At 38.0% G+C, this 23,253-nt stretch overlaps 1 protein-coding gene across 1 annotated transcript in view; it reads left to right on the plus strand.

The window, feature by feature from the left end:
- Positions 1-6,581: 6,581 nt before the first annotated feature.
- NFAT5 (nuclear factor of activated T cells 5) overlaps positions 6,582-23,253 on the plus strand; it is a 131,823-nt gene continuing 115,151 nt past the window's right edge. The window contains exons 1-2 of the mRNA XM_030863494.2: positions 6,582-6,815; positions 8,530-8,583. Coding sequence (XP_030719354.1) covers positions 6,743-6,815; positions 8,530-8,583 — 127 coding nt within the window. The 5' untranslated portion in view covers positions 6,582-6,742. The remainder of the gene's footprint in view (positions 6,816-8,529; positions 8,584-23,253) is intronic.

Genomic DNA, 23,253 nt, shown 5'->3' on the forward strand with positions numbered 1-23,253 from the left:
GCTGAAGTATGTTTAGAGCGAAAATTGGGAATGCAAGCTCATGTAGATTTGTTTCTTATCAGTTTACTCTTTTACTGAGTTTCAGCAAGTTGTGTTTACTTGGATTTCCTACTGGTAAGAAGTAAATCTAGGATAATTTCTTTTCTGGTTAGAGTTTTTGCTGCTCTAGATAACTAAGTATAAATGTTAATTCATGTTTAGTGGTGTTTGCCTCTCTGTTAAATATTTTTTTGATAGGTTAATTTATTGGACTCCGACGATGAAGAAACTATTGGTGGATATTTCAAACCTTTGTCCCATTATCTCCTTTTCTTGAATATTCTCAGAATTTCTCTCTCCCTCACTCAACATTTAAGCAGTTTTGAGTTCCTCTAATTCTACTTTCACGATATATACTACACAACGCCTTCTTTCCATTTTTTTCAGACTCTTCTCTTTAGGGCCTCATTCACTCTTGCCTGGGTTCTCTTTCCAGGCTCTCAGATGCCAATTTGCTCTCCACACTGCTGCCTCTGTTATTTACTTAAAATAGAGCTCCGGGCAGGTCATTTCCCTCCTCAGAAACCTTCAGTGGCCCCCCAGTGCCTATAGGATAAAGAACAAAATCCTTGGCATAATGTTCAAAGGCCTTTCACCTCTGCCCTTTTTTTACTTTTTTTTTTTTTTTTTTTTTTACGGTACACGGGCCTCTCATTGTTGTGGCCTCTCCCGTTGTGGAGCACAGGCTCCGGACGTGCAGGCTCAGTGGCCATGGCTCATGGGCCCAGCCGCTCCGCGGCATGTGGGATCTTCCCAGACCAGGGCACGAACCCGTGTCCCCTGCATCGGCAGGCGAACTGTCAACCACTGTGCCACCAGGGAAGCCCCCTTTTCTTACTTTCTTAGTTTCTCCTTTCATTCTATCCATCTCTGTACCCAGTGTCAAATTCCTATTAAAATATCTACAAATGGCTTATTAGAGAGTTTGTTTCATTCTGTCTTGGTGCTAAATTATGTGCTCACAATCAGTTATAAGTTATTTAGGGCAAGGATGTGTTTTATTTATTTTGATCTTCTTAGAGACTGTACAACCAGTGTTCACAATATATTAGAGAGGGATCCATGAAATGTAATTCACCGTGATAATTGCTATACTAACAGTTTGAACAAAATGCTATGGGAACCCAGAGGGGAGAAAAATTAATATTGCTTGGAAGGGTTCAGGATGAATTCACAGGTGAACTAATATCTGAGCTGGACTTTGAAGGATAAGTAGGATTTTTACAGGTAGAGAAACTGAATGAATAAATAAATGAATATTCTCTCTAAGCCTCATATTTTATAATTAGATTCTAACACCTGTGGGTAGATCCCTTGTGTGTCGCTTCCCATGTCTGGAGCAGTCCACATTTCTCTATTCGGCTGAAACAAATGTTTCTCAGGTGGAATATATTATTTCTAAAGTCAGTCTAGTTTATCCAATAACTTCAACTTAGCCCTTCAATCCTGGAGCTTAGTTGTGGATTACCAATTCAACTATTTTATCATTGCATACTTAACCTAAGTATTTAGCCATAATCCTCAGCAAAGCTGAAAAAAAAAGACACTCTGCTTCTTTGACCATCTACTGACAAAGTCCAATGAAGCCCAGGTATTTCTTGGAATATTTGTATCAACACATAATAGCTGTGATGCATCACAATGTAAACATTTGTATGTTAGAACTTTGCCCTGCAATTATCTAGCCTCTTCTAACCACTTTAGGAAATTGGGGTTGGAGTAAAGAGATGTCAGCTGTGGGGTATAGCAGGCAGAGGAGAAAGAGTGATGTGTTAGGTGACATTCCTTCCTTTTCCCCTCTATCAGCTAAGAAAGCAAAAGGATAATTTATTTCTAGATACCTGTACAGAACTCTAGCTTAGCACCTGTCACAACGCGAGTTTGTTTACTTACAGGTCATCTCCCTCATCAGGCTGAGAGTAAACTTCTCATATTTGTCTCTGTAAAAATCTTCATGTTTCCTGTATCTAGCATAGTTCCAGGAGCCCATTTGTGGAAAGAGGGAAGAATGGATTTAATTAATATGGAGGAATGGTTTTTCATCTTTTCCAGGTTATGGATTTCTTTTTAAGAAAGCTTATGAATGTTAAAGACTTTCATCCCAAAGAAAGAGATGTATGTAGGTACACAGTTGCAAAAATTTGTATACAAGTTTAGGGAGATCACAGATGTCTTGAAGGACATGGACCTCAGGTTAAAACTCCATGAATTGAGAGAGGGTAATGGCAAATTGTAAAACCACTTCTAATTTGTACTCTTGGTCAAACTAATATTACAGCTGAGGTAGGGCTACTAGACTCAATATATATTATAATTAGATGTGGAAAGAGCACCATAGCAAACATAGGTGGTGGTATCAAGACCAGTGTGAATAAGAACTTGTGCAGTTTGCATAAGTCTAACCCGCCTACTGTTGGGATGGGATGACCTAGAGATGTCTTCCTTTCTTGGTTTAATTCACTCAGGGGTTTCTATTTTCCCATTAAAATTTCTCCTCCCTAATCCACCCTTTGAATCCCTCTGGCATTTACCTCCTTTCCCACTGCTAAGTCTGCTGGATTCAAACTGATTGCACTGTATCTCAAGACTTGCAATCATTCTAGATCTTGAGAGACTTTTGTTTCCATGAGACTTCAAATGAAAACTACATCTCAGACCAACCAACTCATAAAGTGCCAAAGTACTTCATCAAAGTGAATTAGATGCTTGATTATCAGATTTGGGCACTTTGAAAGATGTAAGAGGTGAGAATATTCTTAACTCAATGGCAAAACTATGGAAACAAATTTTGTCTTCAGAAGTATTTGCTAGAACACGTTCTAAGGGTGAAAATTGACACATAGACACAATCAAATAAGAATTTGTTTACAATTTCAGCACAAATTTAGTCACTGCTATTTCCCACCACTATCAATTCTCCATTTTAAAAATTTATTTATTTATTTTTGGCTGTGTTGGGTTTTCATTGCTGCGCGCAGCCTTTCTCTAGTTGCAGTGAGCAGGGGCTGCTCTTTGTTGCGGTGTGCAGGCTTCTCATTGCGAGGGCTTCTCTTGTTGCGGAGCAGAGGCTCTAGGCACATAGGCTTCAGTAGTTGTGGCTTGTGGACTCAGGAGTTGTGGCCTGCGGGCTCTAGAGCGCAGGCTCAGTAGTTGTGGCACATGGGCTTAGTTGCTCCACGGCATGTGGGATCTTCCCAGACCAGGGATCGAACCCGTGTCCCCTGCATTGGCAGGTGGATTCTTAACCACTGCACCACCAGGGAAGTTCCAATTCTCCATTATTAAGGAGTGTTCCCAAGGTGGGGCAAAGATAATTTGTGGTCTAAACGTTTTTTTGGTCTGTGACTCGAATCTCTAGAAATTTTCCTTTCAGGTTTTGTGTTTGTTTAGCAGATTCTCTACAATGTACATGTGACTAAAATTATTTCAACAGCCTTAATTGTATTACAATGATGAAGATTCTGTAGATCTTGTGACAACACATTCCTCTGTTCTGTATGAGTCTAATTCCTTTTCAGTGGTTGATATTTGAACCTCTTTCATTGAGAGCAGATCCAGCTACACAATTCACTAAGGGCCTAAACAGGTCCAGGAGGGGTTAAAGAACATACCATCAATATAAGAACTGCCACTCTATTGCATAATTTACACAACCTTGTAGTTGAATCTGGGCTTCTTGTGACTTTTTAATAAAATAACTACGGAATGTGATACAACAATTGGGAAGTAACGTAAAGAAATTCTACAAACTACTAAATCTGCTTTATGCTTTGTTCCATGACTCTATTGTAATTTTCAGTGACAGGAAATTTCCAAAGTTTATATGCTTAAAGTTTTACTTTTCGTTGTGCATAAAGTTTTATGAAGGTATACGATTTGGTGATAGGGTGGTTTTTAAAATATAAAATAAAATTATTTCTAATATCATATAGAAGGGAAAGCAGATGAGATATTTATGACCAGAGAAGGAAATATCATTGGAACTTGAGGTAGCATGTAATTTACTAAAGACACAATGATCAGATAGTTATTTTTGGTAACCCTGAATATCAGGAAGATCATATTGTATTTTGTGATCAGAGCAGAGCAAACACTGTTTACTAATTAATTTATGTGTGTTTTCAGTCACTGAAAATTTAAGTACAAACTGAAAATCTGGGTCTCTATGCTATTGCGAAGCAAGACCATGAAAACTGTCCATTTAAGCACTTTTTCCAAAAAATGTATATCTGTAAAAGGATGGGAGGTGGAGTTAACCATTGAATTTTCAAATATTCATTTAGATATAATCACTGCTTGATGCAGGGCTTGATGGAGTGGGCCCTGAGCTTAAAGAATCCCTGGAATTCACAGTCTAGGTCAAGTCACTCTTTGGGAGACCCCTATTCACTTTGCTCTTACTTAATCAGGGGAAATCTGATTAACATAAACAACAAAGCATCAGTCCTGGGGAAAAAGAAAATCACAAAAGGGCAGAGAAGTGTTGAGGGAAAGGGGAAGGAAGAGGCCTTGCCAATTCTTGACTTGTTAATTAGAGTCAGAACTGCAATGGGGATTTCCTATACCCTAAGTTTGTTGAATGATTACATAGGTCTGGGGAAGAGGGATACACTCAGAGTGACTCACCCCATTTATTTTTTTTTTTTGTATTGGGGTTTTGCCTGGTGCATTGCACTTTCCTCTCCTCACATTATATATTGACTAATGGAGGGGGGAGGTCTCCAACAGGTGTTTACACCTACTCAGATTCAAAAGCTTTGGCCTAGGCCTTAGCCCGTTGGGCAATGTGGGGTTTGAATCTTCCTCTCTTAAATGAGTGGGACTCGGACCAGTTTTGAAGGGACTTCCGTTGGGACTTGTTACAACAGGGTACAGTGGTGATGTAGACTTGAGGACAGTTTCTTGTTCTGCTTTGCCATCTTGGGGTGGGTCTGAAAAGCTTTCTTACCTCTGACAGGAAGAAAATGCTCACAGGGTTGATTACTACACAGAATGCAGTAAAGACAATTGGGCAACCTGACTCAGATGTTCAGATGGAAAGATAGGTAGACTCTGATGACACAAGTTTAAATTCTAGGTCTGCGGGTAAAGCTTTGCAGAGGGACCCACCCCAGAGACATCTGCACAAGGGCCTCCTTTGCTGAGAGCTTCTCCCCCATCCCCGCCACTCCAAGTCCAGATGAACTGCTCAAATTCCTAGGGGAAAGTCTCTATAAACTGTGTGTGTGTATACATATGTATGCATAACACTAATTTTTAAACTTTGTAACTATCTTTGTAGATAAAATAAGAGAAACTAAACCAACTCAAATAGCTTAAAAATGTTGCCCCAGTGACCGCTGGCATCAATATTCTACACAAGATTAAAATTCCCAAGTAGCATACCCTGCACTCCAATTGATATTTTAATAACTTGATTAAAAATTTCTCATAAGTCTATTAGAGTCAGGAAACGGTCTGCGGTGTAGGTGAAGATTTTCAGTTTTTGCAACGGAAACTTTTGGCCGCCATGAACAGAATAGCAAAAACTCAAATGTGTTCTTCCCCCATCCTTGCCTAGTCCGAAGGTAAAAAAATGAAAACTGTTTGGAAGAATGGTTTTTAAGTTTGCTTTTTTCCTCTACAACAGTCACGTGGATTAATATGATTCAATTTTTAAATCGACTTCTATCTCCCACACCGAATAAACCCGGCCATCCCAGCACAATCAGAAAGACTTAAAAAAACATTTTTTCTTTCAGCCCCTAAAGGTTGGGGGAGGGGGGAGAGAAAAAAGGGGAAGGAGAAAGGGTACTTTAATGAAAAAACAACCAATAACGCGAGGTCTTCAGGATATGGTCCGTCATTTCCTAATTAAGAAATGAGTTTGACAGGCTTTTGACCAACTCAATTCAGACATCGCTCTGCAAACCCCAAAGGGGTGGTGACTGTGCAAGCGTCGACACTCTCTTCCCCTGCGAGACCCCAAGCCTGCCCACCCAGGACGTTCCGACTCTGGGGTCTTTCCCCTCTTCTCGCAGACGCCTCGGCTCCCCCCCTCCCCAGCTCTATCTCCTCCTACGCTCAGCTCGGCGCTGGGCTGGCCGCCTTCGGCTCGCCGCCACCAGGTCGGTGCAAATACCTTTTCCCTCCCCGGGGCCCCAGGCGCGGACACCTCCCAGCCTCCCTCCCTCCCTGCCGGCGGGGACCTTTCCCAGCTCGGGAACAGCAGCCCCAGGCCGCAGTTCGCAGGAAGCGAAGCCCTTGTTGATGCTGTTCCGTGGTGCGCCGCTCCGCCCTCCGGCGTCGCCCGGGCTCTTCCCCGCTCTGGGGCGCCCCCCCTTCCGCGCCTGCGCAGTGCCCCGCGGGAGGCGGGGCTCAGATTCCTGTCAGCGGCGGCGGCGGCGGCGGTGGCGGCAGCGACCGTCAGTTTTCGCTGAGGAGAAGCACGAAACGGACCCGTTGGCTCTCCCCCTCCCTTTCCCCGCCCTGAACCCCCCTCCTGGCTCGCCGAAAATTAGTCTCCGTGGAGTTTCCCCTCCACCCCGACGCCGTTTCCTCGGTCCTCGGCTCAGTGGAAGTCACTGCCCTCGAGGAGGAGGCAGCGGCAGCCGCCCTCGCCTGCCGCCCCCGGTTCGGTGTCCGCGGTCCCGGAGAGGAGGTGCCGCCGCCACCGCCGCTCCCCCCCTCCCGCTGCCCTCGGGCCGGGCTGGGTCGAGCTGCGATGCCCTCGGACTTCATCTCATTGCTCAGCGCGGACCTAGACCTGGAGTCGCCCAAGTCCCTGTACTCGCGAGGTGAGTCAGGCTGGGGGCTGGGGCGTGGGGGCGGGGAGGCCCAGCGCCGCGGAGCCGGAGGGGTCCCGGTCGGGGGCGGCTGCCGAGCCCCTGCCGGGATGGCTTGTCTTGGGGGGTGGGGAGAGGCCGAGGAGGTCGGGGGTTGGTGGAAGGGGCCAGGGAGGAGTGGCGGCCCCTCCCCCGCGGAGCCGCCGGCCGCACGGGGCCCAAATGCCGTCGGCCCCCGGGTCTCTGCGGACCCGGTGGCTCTGAGCGCTCCTCGGCGGTCGGGCCCCGCCACCCTCCTCGAGCGGCCGGCCCTGGCCTCCCCGGCTCGGGGATCACCCCGGACTGGGCCCTGCGCTGGGGCCGCCGCGATCCGGCTGCTGCGGCTCCTCTTACCAGGACCATCGTCCCCGGCAAAGTTGCCCCCAAACGGGTGGCATAGCCTGGAGAGGGTTCTGGGTTCAGGGTCACCATTTTTCTCCCTCTCCAGGTTGTTTGTGCGCCGTCGTTCTGCCCCCCTCTCCCTCCGGCCTAGTCCACTCCCTCCCCTTGTTGGGACGGCCCCCCTCGACCAGGCGTCCTTCTTTCCTCGTCATCTTATGTCTGGAAAGAGCCCGAATTTTCTTTCCTTTTCTTTCTTTGTTTTTTTCCTCTCTTTGCACTTCTGTGGCATTCTAATTACTTACTTCTGCCTCTGTTTTACAAAGAGAGGGGTGCTCTCCCTGAATTAGTTTTATTCCTCTTCTGTCCCAGGGGTACCGGCTCAGGCACAGTTGCTGCCCTTTGAGAATTTTCTCTTTCGTTGCCGTTCCAGGGCTCCTTGCAGGGAGGGGGCATCGGACACAGTTTCCCGTTTTAAAACTCTTTTGGCTAAGGCCTGAAGGGGATTCCCGGGATATAAAATATTAACACTTGAGCTGATCGCTACTGGGGTTAAATTCCTATACTGGACACCACAAGAATGTGTTAGAACAGGTTCCTTGTGCAAGGGCCATCAAACCAAAATGCTCCCACTGCACTCTTAGTCACTTTTTAAATTACTGGGAGGGGGCAAAAGACATAACTGGGCTATTTTACCATGTTAAAAAAAACATTGTGTGCCATTGTGAACCTCCTTCCTGAGAAATTCAGGGTTTCTTCGGTTTTTGATTTGATGTATCCATCCGCTGATTCCACCCCCTGCAAAAAGGGGGTCTTCAGCTTAACATTCATGTATTTAAAATTGTTGAAGTGAATCAGAATGAGGTGGTTTTCTCTGGAAGGTGCTGGACTTTATAGACTGACGATTGAGTTTGTACACAGAGTCCTACTTAGTAACTGTAGCCATTGTCTGTTGCTCTGATGACTTTAGTTGGCAGTCACCATCCTGAAATAGTTTGGAAATATTGTAGTTTTGAGTGTCAGAAAGGAAGAGACGATATCTAGAGGTGATTCTTAGAGAAGGGCTAATGTGGTACAGTTGGGTGCTAAGAATAGTCAAGACATTAACACCGTTTGTGCAGTAATCATCAGATAATTTTCCATGAAACAAATGCTTTATGAAAATCTAAGTTTAGTATAGAGACCAGTGTAGAGGCAATTCAGCCTTCTTTTGCGAGAATATATTCACAGATAGGGACTTCAGCTCTTAAAATTACGTGACAATTATATAAGAGATGTATGCTATCCTTGGCTTTTTTTTTTAAGTCATTCAGCATAAAAAGTACTTAATGCTTTTTGTGTTTTTCAGATTCTCTGAAGTTACACCCATCACAGAATTTTCATAGAGCTGGACTATTGGAAGGTCAGCAAAGTGCCATTTTAAAGCATATTGTGTGAGTATGCAAAGGCTTTCTCTGAAATGGAGTTTAAATGAGAAAGTGTTAAACTTTGCAAACTCATACAATCTAGTTTTCTCCTAAAGAGCCTGATCCTTCTTTTAGAGCAGCTGAATGTTTTAGTGGATTTTGTTACTGTGTTTGATGTCCTTGTTAGCTATTTTATCTGTTTCGAGAAGCCTTGGGAAAAAACCCCACAAAACTATTAAAAATTATGTGTTGGGTATTCTACTGTAGAATTCCATATCTTGATTCTAGTTTTTTACAAAACAAACTGAATATGAAAAGGCTCAAACATTAAGATCATGAACATAACTAAAAGAGTGACACCAAACACATATTTAGTTTGGAAAGTCAGAATTTAGAACTTTCATATGCTGAGCATTTCAGAATGGCATATTAATTATTTATTACAGAAGCATTGATGTCATTACTCTTGCATCATTTTTAAGGATAAGGAAAGCCAAGTAATAGAGATGATGATTGAGCTATGCTTAGAAAAAAGGGTTTTAGAAAGTTCTGGAAATGTTAGAATGTGTAGCATAATTTAAACAGCTGACGATTACTTTAGAAAACATTATTCTGTGTTGTTTTTAGCATTTTAAGACAAAAAAAAGGACTACTTGTTTTTGCAGTTTTTGAAGTGATTTCACGTATGTCATTTTTGAATCATGTAATCCTGGGAACTGGACAGCAAGGATATTAATTTTCCTATTATAAAGATGAGTAACCTGAGGCTGAAATTAAGAGACTTGGGGGGGAAAAAATCATACGGTAGTAGAAACAAACAGTGCTTTTGTGTTGTAGTTGGTGCTCTTTACCCAAAGCCAGGCTGCCACTGTAAAATATATATGTAACCAGTAACATAAGCATTTTATGGTCCACTTAAAAAAGGCCCTAAATATTTAAGTTCGACTTGAGTGTAGGTGTCAAGGGAAAAAGTGGGTTTTGTAATTAAGCTTAAATTTGAATACCAGTTTAGCTACTTGTGACCTTTAGCTCTGTGACCTTGGGCAACTGATTTTACCTCTCTAAACTTTAATGTTCTTTTATAAAGATGTATATAATCTCTTAAATTTAGTGAGCTAATGTGTATGAAAATGCCTAGTATAGTGTCTGGCTTAATAAATTTTTTTTCCTTTAGTATCAGCTAAATTGTTTTAACTATAATTTAAAGCATATAAAAGTTCTCAGATTAATTATTGATTATATTTATACTTATAAAAAGTCCATAGGTATATATATACCTATGGTATATATTAGTATGAAAATCAACTACACTTTGAGGCAAGGAATTTTTAGAAGTGTTTCTTAGTGAAGTAGATTTGTTGTTTCTATTTGTATTGTTCAATTTGTGACCATGTTGTGGAGTTATATTTGTCTGTACAAAAACTCATCCATTTTCTGGGCAGCAAACCAGAGTGTTATAATCATAGAGATTATCAGGCAGGAGAAAGATAAGAAAAAAAAAACGAGTGTTAATTATTTAAGCAAATATTTTTAACAAGTTGATGGAAATGCAGGCAACAATCTAGTATGTATATTTACATGTTTATGCCAAAATACTTTCACTAATTTTTCATTTTGGTTGAGAGGATACTCAATTATTTAAAGTAATACCACCCTTTATTGATTATATATAAGTTGTAAAATGTATAAGTATCAAGTATGTCATGTTCTCATATCTTTGATACAAGGTATCATAAGAAAGTTGTTTGCTTGTGTGATGAAAGGATTTAATCTATGTACCCTATTTCTATTTTCAACCTTTTATTATGGACATTTTAAAGAATACACAGAAGTGGAGAGAATAAAATGATGAACACATCATTTTGTTTATTTATGGGTTTATGGGTTTATTTATTTATTTATGGGTTTGGTGGTACCCATCACCAAACTTTAATAGCTATCAAAGTATGTCTACTCTTGTTTTTTTAATCCTCTCTCCTCCCCCCAAGCTGTATTATTTTAAAGCAAATACCAGACATCATAATCATTTCATGTATAAATACTTTTGTATCATATTGATATTTTTTATATTACTTTTTAAAATACTGTATTCCAGGAAATACAAAAAATTCTTATTTCAGCAAGATATTGTACAGCAGGAGGCTACTGCTCCTAGTGTATAAGAGCAATCTGTGCTAAGTTTGTAGGTTATGTGGTCAGACTTGGGTTCAAATCCTTGTTTGATGTTTGTGTGTGACCTCAGCTTAGTCATTTAATCTTTCTGTGCTTCAATTTTCTCTGTTTTAAATGGGGGCAATAATATCTTCATCAGAGGTGTTGTTAAGATTATTTGAGGCAAATTCGTGTAAAGCATTTAACCTGGTGTATAGTAAGCTCTATAAATGTTAGCTAAATTTGAAAAATTAAATTTAAAATTATAAAAATTTAAACAGCCATCTATATAGTTCCTACTATGTGCCAGGAACTTTACAAATATGAACTCACTGAATTCTCATAACAGCTGTTTGAGATTGTTACTATTACCCCATTTCACAGATGAGGAAGCTAAGGAGGCATAGGGAGTTTCAGTAACTTACCTAGAGTCACACAGCTGGTAAGTTGTAGAGCCAAGATTCCAGCTCAGGTAGTCTCACTTCAGAATCTGTTATCTTAAGTACCATACTGTACTGACTCCCTACGATATATAATATGAAGTATTGTCTAGTAATATTTATGTATGTATGCTTTACATCAATAGTCTAGGTTTCTTTTTTCCTTTTTTTTAAACAAAGTATTTTTTAATGGTTTAATCCCCCCCCCCCCCCCGCCACCGCGTTGGGTCTTTGTTGCTGCGTGCAGGCTTTCTCTAGTTGTGGCAAGTGGGGGCTACACTTCATTGTGGTGTGCGGGCTTCTCATTGCGGTGGCTTCTCTTGTTGTGGAGCACGAACTCTAGGCACGCAGGCTCAGCAGTTGTGGCACACAGGCTTAGTTGTTCCGTGGCATGTGGGATCTTCCCCGACCAGGGATCGAACCCGTGTCCCCTGCATTGGCAGGCAGATTCTTAACTACTGTGCCACCAGGGAAGTCCAGTAGTCTAGATTTCTATCTAATAACTAAAAAACTCAGCCCAGTGTGAAGGGAATTTAATTATTATCATACAATTTGTTAAATTTTTTAGAGAACATAGGTTTTACAAATTAAAAGTTGTTTTTTTTTTTTTTTTTAAGGAAGACAAGGTTGGAAAACCTACAGTTGGGTATTTAGCTTCAAAAATAGATTTAAAATCTCTTTACTATTCAGTTTGCATTTATCTTTCATATCAATGCTGGTCCTTCTACTCCCTCTCCCCCTTTTCAAGAATAGGAAATTAGGGCTTCCCTAGTGGCGCAGTGGTTGGGAGTCCGTCTGCTGGTGCAGGGGGCGCAGGTTCGTGCCCCAGTCCGGGGGGATCCCGCATGCCACGGAGCGGCTGGGCCCATGAGTCGTGGCTGCTGGGCCTGCGCGTCCGGAGCCTGTGCTCCACGACGGGAGAGGCCGCAGCAGTGAGAGGCCCGCATACCGCACACACACACACACAAAAGAATAGGAAATTAGTTTCTTATTTTTTACTTGAGATATAGTTGACATATTACATTATGTTAGTTTCAAATTCACAACAGTGATTTGATACTTATATATATTGGGAAGTGATCACCATAATAAGTCTAGTTAACATCCGTCACCCTGCATAGTTCTGCTAATACCGTTTTATTTAATTTGGTGATTGCCTGACAATGGGAAAAGAGTTTAGCTATTTAATGTAATGATATGTAGCCATTAAAATAATGTTTCTGGTGACCCCATAATTACATGTGAAACTCCTAATAAGTAAATAAAAGATATTGTTGCAATTATATTAAAAATAGCTTGCATAGAAAAAAATCCTGGACAAAAGTATATACTACAGATTTTTACTTTTTGATTCTATTTTTGCATTTTCCGTACCTCTTTAAAGAAGGTAGTTTGTATATATTTTTAAAAAAATAAAATGGTTTACACTTACAGTGTTCAGACTTTAAGGCTAGGGTTCTTCTTTGGAGGACCTGGAAAAAATGTTCAACTACAGGAAAAAAAAGTTGCCATTTCTTACACTTTCTGTATTAAAAAATGTTGATTTTGGCATATATAGTTTGCTATATAAAAACTGAGATTAAAAATTAAACTAAATAAGCAAATAATAAGAGGTCATTCTAGAAGTACCTATAGAGATGTAAGATAAGATGGTAGAAAAATCAGATAAAACAGGAAAAATAATATAAGCAAATTGGAAGAAGTAAAGTAATAAAAACAATGGATTAAAATTTTTAAATGCTTTTAAAAGTGAGTTAAGAAATTACATATGGATCAAATTAAAAGAAAATATGAAATATTACATTGAGTAAGGGGAAAATAACCTTTTTTTTTTAACTACTCTCAATCTGTTTGATATTGTACCATGCATAATTTTACTTTATAGTTCAAAAATGAAAATCCTAAAAATAGTAACAGTGTTTTTACTGATTTTATGGAATATTTCTGAATTACCATTAAGCCTGATTTATTTCTTTCCTAGGGCCTGTGTTCGTAAGGTAGGCCATTAACTCTTTTTTTTTTTCCATAAATTTATTTTATTTATTTATTTATTTTTGGCTGTGTTGGGTCTTCGTTGCTGTACTCGGGCTTTCTCTAGTTGCGGCGAGTGGGGGCCCCTCTTCATCGCGGTGCGCGGGCCTCTCACTGTCGCGGCCTCTCTTGTTGTGGAGCACAGGCTCCAGACACTCAGGCACAGTAGTTGTGGCTCACAGGCCCAGTTGCTCCGCGGCATGTGGGATCTTCCCATACCAGGGCTCGATCCCGTGTCCGCCACATTGGCAGGCAGATTCTCAACCACTGCGCCACCAGGGAAGCCCCAGGCCATTAACTCTTAACATGATGAAATGTATGAAGATATCTTACTGGAAAGGACTTTTTGAAAGTATTTAACATTAAAAGTAATCTATTGGATTCTTTTCTTGTTTAGTATCTAGTATTCTCTATTGCTCCATACTTAATAAACTAAAAATATTATTGAGGAAATAATTATGGAAATGAATTTCAAACATATGACAGAATCATACCTAGTTCCTGCCAACTTTTTGTTTCTAGGATCCATCACTCTCTGATTTCCTATCATTTGTTTTTGTGTCTCTTCCTAAACTCTGCTTTTTTAATTTTTATTTTTATTCAATACTGGAATTCTATTGCTTGTTACAATAAGATGATAGAAATTCATATTTAATCAGATGGTCCTTGGTCTGCTCTTGATTCATTCTTGACTCTACTGTATTTATTCCAGGAGTCCCCTAAAACTTGAAAATGGTAGTACAGATAAACATTTCTTATTGTGGTCAATGTTATATATAAAAATAACCACTTTTTATTAGAAAAAGTTGACCCATCGGATTATTTTCTATTAAGAATAACAGGTAATTAGAAAAAAATAAAGATCAAATTAATCTGAGATACCAGTTGGGCCTGATTATGTAGTGACAGGATAATTCTGCTAACTTTATGAGAAGTAAAAGACTTTCTTCAATAGATATGTTGCTTATTATCTTACGCTCTTTTCTTGTTGCTAAGATTTTATTTCAAGTTACATGAAAGAGAGTCACGTCTTTTATTTCCTGTTGCCTTAATAAAAATCAAGGTTAAAAAACTAATGAGGTATATACACTAATTATAAACATGTATTTGAATGAAAAGGTAGAAATAGTCTATGGATTAACTACAGGTAATGATTTCAGCTTCCAAATGTAAATAAAACCTGATGTTGTGATGAAGGATCTATATATTTGATGGTTTCAACTAAAGATGTGATACATGAGATTTTTCAGTTACTTTTATTTATTCTTAATAACTTAAAAATAGATTTTTTCTCTTGCTTTTATTTTTAATATTTATTTGATAAGTAGGTACTGATTATTACTGCTGACCAGCCATGAATCCTTATCATTTCTTTCCCATTCAGAAATGTTATTATTAGTCCTTTAGTAAATTTGGTAGTTGGTTTTGAAGGTGAGACAAGAACAGAAAAGTTACTAATAAATAGTGAGCCAAGTTGATTACTCTTATCTTTATAAATTTAGTTTTAGTTTTAAAAAATCTATGTAAAGCAGTCTTTGTAGGACATGTCAAAAGAAAGTGTTGGTAAAGAGAATAAAGAATAATAAATTCAGTGTTAGTAATAATTGAAGTCATTTTTTGAGCAATTTGTATGTACCAGCATTTTACAGATATTTTCCACGTTTAATCCTCAGAAAAGTCCTGTGAGATAGTATCAGTATCCCTGTTTCATAAACGAGGAAACTGAGGTACAGAGGGATTCACTGATTTTCTTAAGGTTACATAGCTAGTGGAGGAGGCTGGTATTTGAAACTTGACTATTTTACCCCAGAGTTTTGAGTTTATACTTAACTTTCTTACAATACAAACATTTGATAATTGGCATTTACACTTCAGGCCCTAAAAAGATTACACCACTGTTCAGATGGTATATAAAGAGTACTTTGTGTAGATTTCTTTAGCTTAACAGTTCCCATAAAGTAAGGAGGGAAATTCTATAAGCCACACAAAAAATCAGTAAAGATTATGATGATAACCCTTTTTAGGAATATTTTAGCACTCAAAATTAGCAAATCATTTCCTGGCTTTGGTGCATGTAAATCAAGATTTTGCTGAAGCACACTGCTGGTTGAACCACCTCTGTTTTGACTGTTGATGGTGCTCAAAAGTGAAAAGGAAGGGCAAGCCACCACCTAAGGAGAACTGCTTTAAAAACGGAAGATGCCATGGGGCTCTTGATTTCTTTGGCAGTAGTTTTATGGAAGCATAGAAGTCATTGCACCCTATTTCTGCTGGTATGTTTCAGAGCGTAACTAAACCTGAGAAGAGATGAGTAACAGAAAAAGCAGTACTCATAGAGCATTGGGAGTTAGTTCTATTTATTGTCGTGGTTGGTGGTTGTTTTTGAACTTCCTGAAAATTCTGTTAGGCAGTAGAAAATTTGCGTTTTAATTCTAGTTAAGCCTTGAGACCATGTGGAAAATAGTGTAAGCATTCCTTTTCTTCAGCAGAGACATTGTCATCAGGCTTGCTTACCTAAGAGTTGTGAGGAAGAATAACTGAAATAATGTTAGAGGATTTTGAAAACTATGAAATGCTATACGAATAGTGATATTTTGCATAGGGCCCTATTAATTTACTTTGGTTCTTCTTTCCATTGTCTGTCTCTTTTTTTCCCCCAATCTTCCCATTCTACCCATGTCTCCATTTTCTCATGGTACTCTCTACATTTTGCTTGTTGGTTCTGCTGTTCTTGTATCCTTTCTTTCCTCTCTTTTAGAAAAACAAACCATCCTTATAGAGGTACACAGGTACACCCATTTCAAGTGTTCCTTGAGTTTTTAACAGGTGTATACATTTGTGTAATCACTACAGACAAGATACAGAACATTTCAGTCATCCCGTTAAGCTGCCTCTTGATCTTTTGTAGTAAATTCTGCCCACTCCAGCCCCTCAGGAAAACTGATGTTTTTCCTTACCAAAGATTAGTTTTGCCTTTCTTCAGAATTTTGTTTAAGTGGATTTATGCAGTACACACTATATTTACAGTATACAGTGTGTACTCTTTTCTCTTTAACTTTTGTTATTCAACCACCATAACCTTCTACAAAGGAAAACTAGTTTTTTAAAGGGCATAAAGTTAATAAGGCATTTTTTATTCTCTTATATATTCCTATATTCTATAATGTAGCCAAGTGTAGTTTTTTAGAGATGATTTTTTTATGCTTATGTGCAAGGTTACTTAGTCATAATATTATTATAGTTATAGTATTACATAGTAATATTATAATAATAATATTATTATTATTTATTCACTCAAAGTGAATTCACCCATATATCCTGGCCACATATTGCTTATAGTTTAGTAAAAGAGATTGTATGTAAATAAACAGTGATAACACAGAGTTTTAAAGGGTTTTGTAATTCAGTCTGGAATGAAGAATGAAGTTAATATGAAGTTTCTATTTGTTAATAGGAAAATACTTATGTGCGAAGTATACCTGAGCATATAGTTTGCCCCTATACTTAATAACTGTAAAATGAAGTTTAAAACTTTAAACTTTCTTTTTAAAATAGTTTTAGTCTTCAGAGGGTTATGGAGCTGAAGAGTATGTAGGTAGGGGGTATGTACTTATTTGTACTCTGATTATTTCTGTAGGTTAAGCAAAAATTAGGTAAAAACAATATGAGCTTTCTGTCCCATGTGAGTACTCTCTTGTGCTTAACTGTAAAAATACTACTGTAAATGCTAATTAATGATAATAAATTAATGTTCACAAGTTATAAATTTATAACTTGTGAACATTATAGGCTCAATTTATAAGTGCCTAGATAATGGGCAGTTATAAGTACTTTAGAAACACTGTAAATCAAAAATTTACTTGAGTAAGTTTTTATAAAATTGTATTGTGACCTCCAAGACTTTTTTCTATATTCCTTTTTCATTTTTATTGTTAGGTCATACTCTCTAGACTATTAGGCTAATGTAGAGTGAATGAATGGGAAATACAAACATATAGTTGAATTTTATAATTTTAAAATTATTTTTGAAGAACTTTTCATTTTCTTAGTTTATTTTGACCTATAATATTGAGTACAGGATGGAAATTTATATATAATACTTGAATAACATGCTTTGGATAAAATTACTACTTAATTCCTTTAAAAAACTCATTGCTTAAAAAAAAAAACTGGGTAATGAAGTAGTTGAAGAACAGAAAGTAATTAGTTAACCAAATTACTACTCTGTTATAGTAAACATAAATAACATGTTTATAGTATATAGTAAATAAAAACTAAAAAATAATTTTCTTGAGAATGTTTTTCAATCAAACTTCACAAGAATGGATAGAATCAACACTGTAAATTCTGCACAGAAAAAATAGTTTAGTGCATAGTGAATTGCGAACAAATAAACAGAAGAGTTGAAATAGAAGAATATGAAGTTTTTCTTAGAAATTAAAAGTGGTAGAGATAATAATAAGTAAATCAAAGTCCCATTTATTTATCTGACTTGTGAATAGAAACCCAGTTTCAAAAACACGCATTACTTAATAGCTGTGTGATTTTAGGCAAGTTACTTAACCTTTCTTCCCTCAGTTTGTTCTTCTATAAAGTGGAGATAGTAGATTCATATATTTGTTATGAGGATTGGATGAGTTAATATTTCTGAAGAACTTGGAATAATGCTTGGCACATAGTAAGCACTATATAAGTATTTGTTAAATAAGTAAAATAAAATTTATATCTACAGGTAAGTTATTTGACAAACATACTTACTCAAGATGTAGCAAGAAACCAGGATTTTATTACTATGCATAAGCTTCTGAACACCCAAATAAGATGTTGCTAAATTTATATACTAAGGTTTAGGCATTCACAGCACTATGTTGTGCAGGATTAGTCTTCCTAAAATACAGATCTAATCATATTGCTTACTTAAAAATCCTGTAATGGTGTCCATGGGTTTTAGGGTGAAATCCACATTCTTAAAGACTTGGTTCCTGATTATCTTTTTATTTTAATTGAGGTGAAATTCATAGAACATAAAGTTTATCATTTTAACAGTTTAAAATTTTTTTTTAATTTTTTATTTTTGGTTGCATTGGGTCTTCGTTGCTGCGTGCGGGCTTTCTCTAGTTGCGGTGAGTGGGGGCTACTCTTCGTGAGGTACGTGGGCTTCTCGTTGCAGTGGCTTCTCTTGTTGTGGAGCACCGGCTCTAGGCATGTGGGCTTCATTTGTTGCAGCACACAGACTCAGTAGTTGTGGCACGCAGGCCCTAGAGTGCACGGGCTTCAGTAGTTGCAGCTCATGGGCTCAGTAGTTGCGGCATGTGGGCTCTAGAGCGCAGGCTCAGCAGTTGTGGCACATGGGCTTAGTTACTTCACGACATGTGGGATCTTCCTGGACCAGGGATTGAACCCATGTCCCCTGCATTGACACGTGGATTCTTAACCACTGCGCCACTAGGGAAGTCCTCATTTTAACAGTTTTAAAGTGTATAATTCAGTGAGTTGTAGTCCATTTACAGTGTTGTGTAAGCAGCACCAGTATATAATTCCAGAACATTTTCATCACCCCAAAAAGAAACCCCTTACTCATTTAGCAGTCATTCCCCATTCCCTCCCACATCCCCAGCTCCTGGTAGCCACTCATCTGCTTTTGGTTTCTATGAATTTGCCTATTCTAGACATTTCATATAAAAGAAATCATATAATATGTGGTCTTTTGTGACTTCTTGTTTCACTTAGCATAATGTTTTCAAGGTTCATTCATGTTTTAGCATGTATCAGTATTTCATTTCTTTTTATGGGTGGATAATATTCCATTAGATGGTTACATACTACTATGTTTATCCATTCATTTATTAGTTGATAGACATTTGGGTTATTTTGGCTATTATGCACATTTGTGTACAAGTTTTTGGGTGTACACGCGTTTCATTTCTCTGGGTATATACCTAGGAGTGGAATTGCTGGATCATATGGTAACTGTATATTTAACTTTTGGAGGAACTGCCAAACTGCTTTCTGCAGTGGCTGCACCATTTCACATTTTCAGCAGCAATGTTTGAGGGTTCTGATTTCTCCACATTCTTGTCAACACTTACTCTTAGCTTTTTGATTATAGCTATCTCTAGTTGGGTATGAAGCAGTCTCCTGTGGTTTTGATTTATATTTACCTAATGACTAATGATGTTGAGCATCTTTTCATATGTTTATTGGCCATTAATATATCTTCTTTGGAGAAATGTCTGTTCAAGGCTTGGCTCATTTTAAAATTGAATTATTTGTCTTTTCATTGTTGAATTGTAAGAGTTCTTTATATATTCTTTATACAAGTCCCTTATTAGATATATGATTTGCCAAAATTTTCTCCTGTTCTGTGAGCTGTCTTTTCACTTTCTTGGTAGTGTCTTTTGATGCACAAATGTTTTTAATTTTCTCGAAGTCTACTTTATCTTTTTTGTTGTTGTTGGTTATGCTTTGTGTCATATTTAAGAAACTGCTGCCTAATCCAAGGTCACAAATATTTACACCTGTGTTTTCTTCTGGGAGTTTAATATTCTTGGCTCTTACATTTAGGTCTTTGATCCATTTTGAGTTAATTTTTGTCTATGGTGTACAGCCTGTGGTGTGTCATTCTTTTGCATGTGTATATCCAATTGCCCCCAGTACTATTTGTTGAAAAGACTATTGTTTCCCTTTGAATGGTCTTGGCAACCTTGTTGAAAATCAGTTGACTATAGGCATATGGGTTTATTTCTGGATTCTCAGTTCTTTTCTATTCATCTGTATGTCTATTCTTACGCTACTAACGCACTGTCTTGATTACTGTAGCTTTGAAATTGGGAAGAGTGAGTCTTCCAATTTTGTTCTTCTTTTATAAGATTGTTTTGGTTATTCAGGATCCATTGAATTTCCATTTGAATTTTAGGATCAGCTTCTCAATATGTGCAAAAAGGAGAGCTGTGATTTTAATAGGGATTGCATTGAATCTGTAGGTCAGTTTGAGGAGCATTGCCATCTTAATAGTATTCAGTCTTATCGTCTATGAACATGGGATGTGTTTCCTTTAATTTAGGTCTTTAATTTCTTTCAACAGTGTTTTGTAGTTTTCAGAGTATAAGTTTTACACTTTTTAAACATTTAAGTATTTTATTCTTTTTAATCATTGTTTTTAAGTGTTAATAAAATTATGGAAATAATTTGGAGAAAGGTCTCTCAAAACTTAGGAGAGCTTTAGTATTTATTTTTAATAAGTTTGTTTTATTTATTTTTGGGTGTGTTGGGTCTTCATTGCTGTGCGCGGGCTTTCTCTAGTTGTGTTGAGTGGGGGCTACTCTTCGTTATGGTGCGTGGGGTTCTCACTGCAGTGGCTTCTTTTGTTGCGGAGCACAGGCTCTAGGCACGCAGGCCTCAGTAGTTGTGGCTCGTGGGCTCTAGAGCACAGGCTCAGTAGTTGTGGCCCACGGGCTTAGTTGCTCCGCGGCATGTGGGATCTTCCCTGACCAGGGCTCGAACCCGTGTCCCCTGCATTGGCAGGTGTATTCTTAACCACTGTGCCACCAGGCAAGCCCGAGCTTTGGTAATAAAGTACTAGATCATGCGTGTGTTCAGGAAATGAAACCGAAACCACAATAAGGTAATTGTACAATATTAGAATCAGCCATGGAATTAAAGCCACAGTAAACCATAAAGAACATTTAGTAAAGTCCAGTTTTGTTTAAAAAGTTATACTGGATGGTATTTTTCTCAAGGACAGGGACTATACCTCACATTCTCTTAGCATCTGGCACAAGCGCTTATATCCAAAAGGTGCTTGAATGAATGAATACCACATCCAGAAAAGAAGGAAGGAATAGTATTGGAAGTGTGAAATGATTGTGCTCTAGTTATATACAACCATGTAGAAAGCTTTAATTGGAATAATAATTGGATTAAAATGATTATAGGTGGAAACCTAGACCTTTAAAAAATTGGAGCTATTTAATTAGTAAAGACAAAGGTTTAGGTAATTCAGATGCAAATGTAGGTGGATTTGTTCACTAAATCTGGAATACTCAAATAAGAAGGTTCTCTTGAAGCTTGACCACCTTCACCCATTTAATTCACAGCCCTCACCTTCCCCGCCCCCACAACCCCCAATCTGTTCTCTGTATCTTTTAGTTCAATTTTGAAGAAAATAATTTTTTGATTACTCACGTAAGTGATATCATATAGTATTTGTCTTCCTCTGACTTATTTCACTTAGCATAATGCCCTCAAGGTCCATTCATGTGTTAAATGGCAAGATTTCCTTCTTATTTATGGCTGAGTAATATTCTTGTGTGTGCGCACATGCGTGTGTGTGTGTGTGTGTGTGTATGACATCTTCTTTATCCATTCATTTGTTAACGGACACTTCGGTTGTTTCCTTGTTTTGACTGTTGTAAATAATGCTGCAGTGAAAATGAGGGCGCAGATATCTTTTCAAGACATGATTTTGTTTTCTTAAGGTAAATACCTAGCAGTGGAATTGCTGGATCATGTAGTTCTATTTTTAGTTTTCTGATGAATCTTCATACTATTTTCTGTAGTGGCTGCACCTGATTGGCATTCTTGAGCACAGGAATTGATTATATTTAAACAAAAACATGTCAGTTAAATGAGAGAAACACTTAGGTGACTGGCTATAAACAAATACAATATGAAGAGTCTGACTATACTTCATTTTATTGATTAGGACAACTATTTCTGTATATTTAGTTTAATAGCAAGCAGCAAAATACTGCTTGTGCTACTAAACATATTTGTTATATTTAAGAACATACTGACTTTAATATATTGCTAAACATAAATGTTTTAAAATAAAAGCACTGATGCAATAAAAATATGTTAACTATTGATAAGGATATAAAAAGATTTTCAACATCATTAGTCATTGGGGAAATGCAAAGCAAAACCAGAGTGAGATACCACTTCACACCTACTAGGATGGCTATAATCAAAAAGACAGATAATAATAAGTGTTGGCAAGGATGTGGAGAAATCACCTCACACACTGCTGGTGGGAATGTAAAACAGTGCAGCCACTTTGGAAAATAATCTGATAGTTCCTCAAAGAGTTAAACATAGAGTTACCATATCCAGCAATCTCACTTCTAGATACATACCCAAGAGAAATGAAAACATCTGTACACATAAAATATACATGTGTATTTGTATACGTATGTTCAGAGCAGCATTGTTCATAATAGCCAAAGTATGGAAACAACCCAAATGTCCATCAACGAATGAATGAATGGATAAACAAAATGTAGTATATCCGTTTAATGGAATAATATTTGGCCATAAAAAGGAATCAGTTACTGATACATGCTGGAACATGGATGAATCTTGACAGTATGCTTAGTGGAAGAAGCCAATCATGAAAGACCACATACTGTATGATTCCATTTATATGAAATCTACAGAATAGACAAATCTAGAGAGGCAGAAAGTAGATTAGTAGTTCCTGGGGTGGAGGGGAGTGAGGGGGATTATAGTTAAAGGGCTTGGGGTTTCTTTTGAGAGTGATACAAATATTCTAAAATGTATTGTGATGATGGTTGCACAACTCTGAGTGTACTAAAAGCTAAGTGTCCACCAACAGATGAATGGATAAATAAAATGTGGTATGTACATACAGTGGAATATTATTCATCCTTAAAAAGGAATGAAATTCTGATATCATCTTACAACATGGATTAACCTTGAAAACATATGCTAATTGAAATAAGCCAGATACAGAAGGACAAATATTATAAGTTTCCATGAGGTATCTAGAATAGAGACAGAAAGTGGAATAGTGGTCACCAGGGACTATGGGGAGAGGGCAATGAGGAGGTATTCTTCAATAGGTACAGAGTTTATGTTTGAGGCAATGAAAACGTTCTGGAAGTGAATACTAGTGGTGATTGTTGTACAACATTGTGAATGAACTTAATGCCATTGAATTGTAGACTTAAAAAAATGGCTACAGTAGTAAATTTTATGTATATTTTACCACACACACAAAATGTTAAAAAAACAAAAAATAATTTT

This window comes from Globicephala melas, chromosome 19 (genome assembly GCF_963455315.2).
Source record: "Globicephala melas chromosome 19, mGloMel1.2, whole genome shotgun sequence".
NCBI classification, from domain to species: domain Eukaryota; kingdom Metazoa; phylum Chordata; class Mammalia; order Artiodactyla; family Delphinidae; genus Globicephala; species Globicephala melas.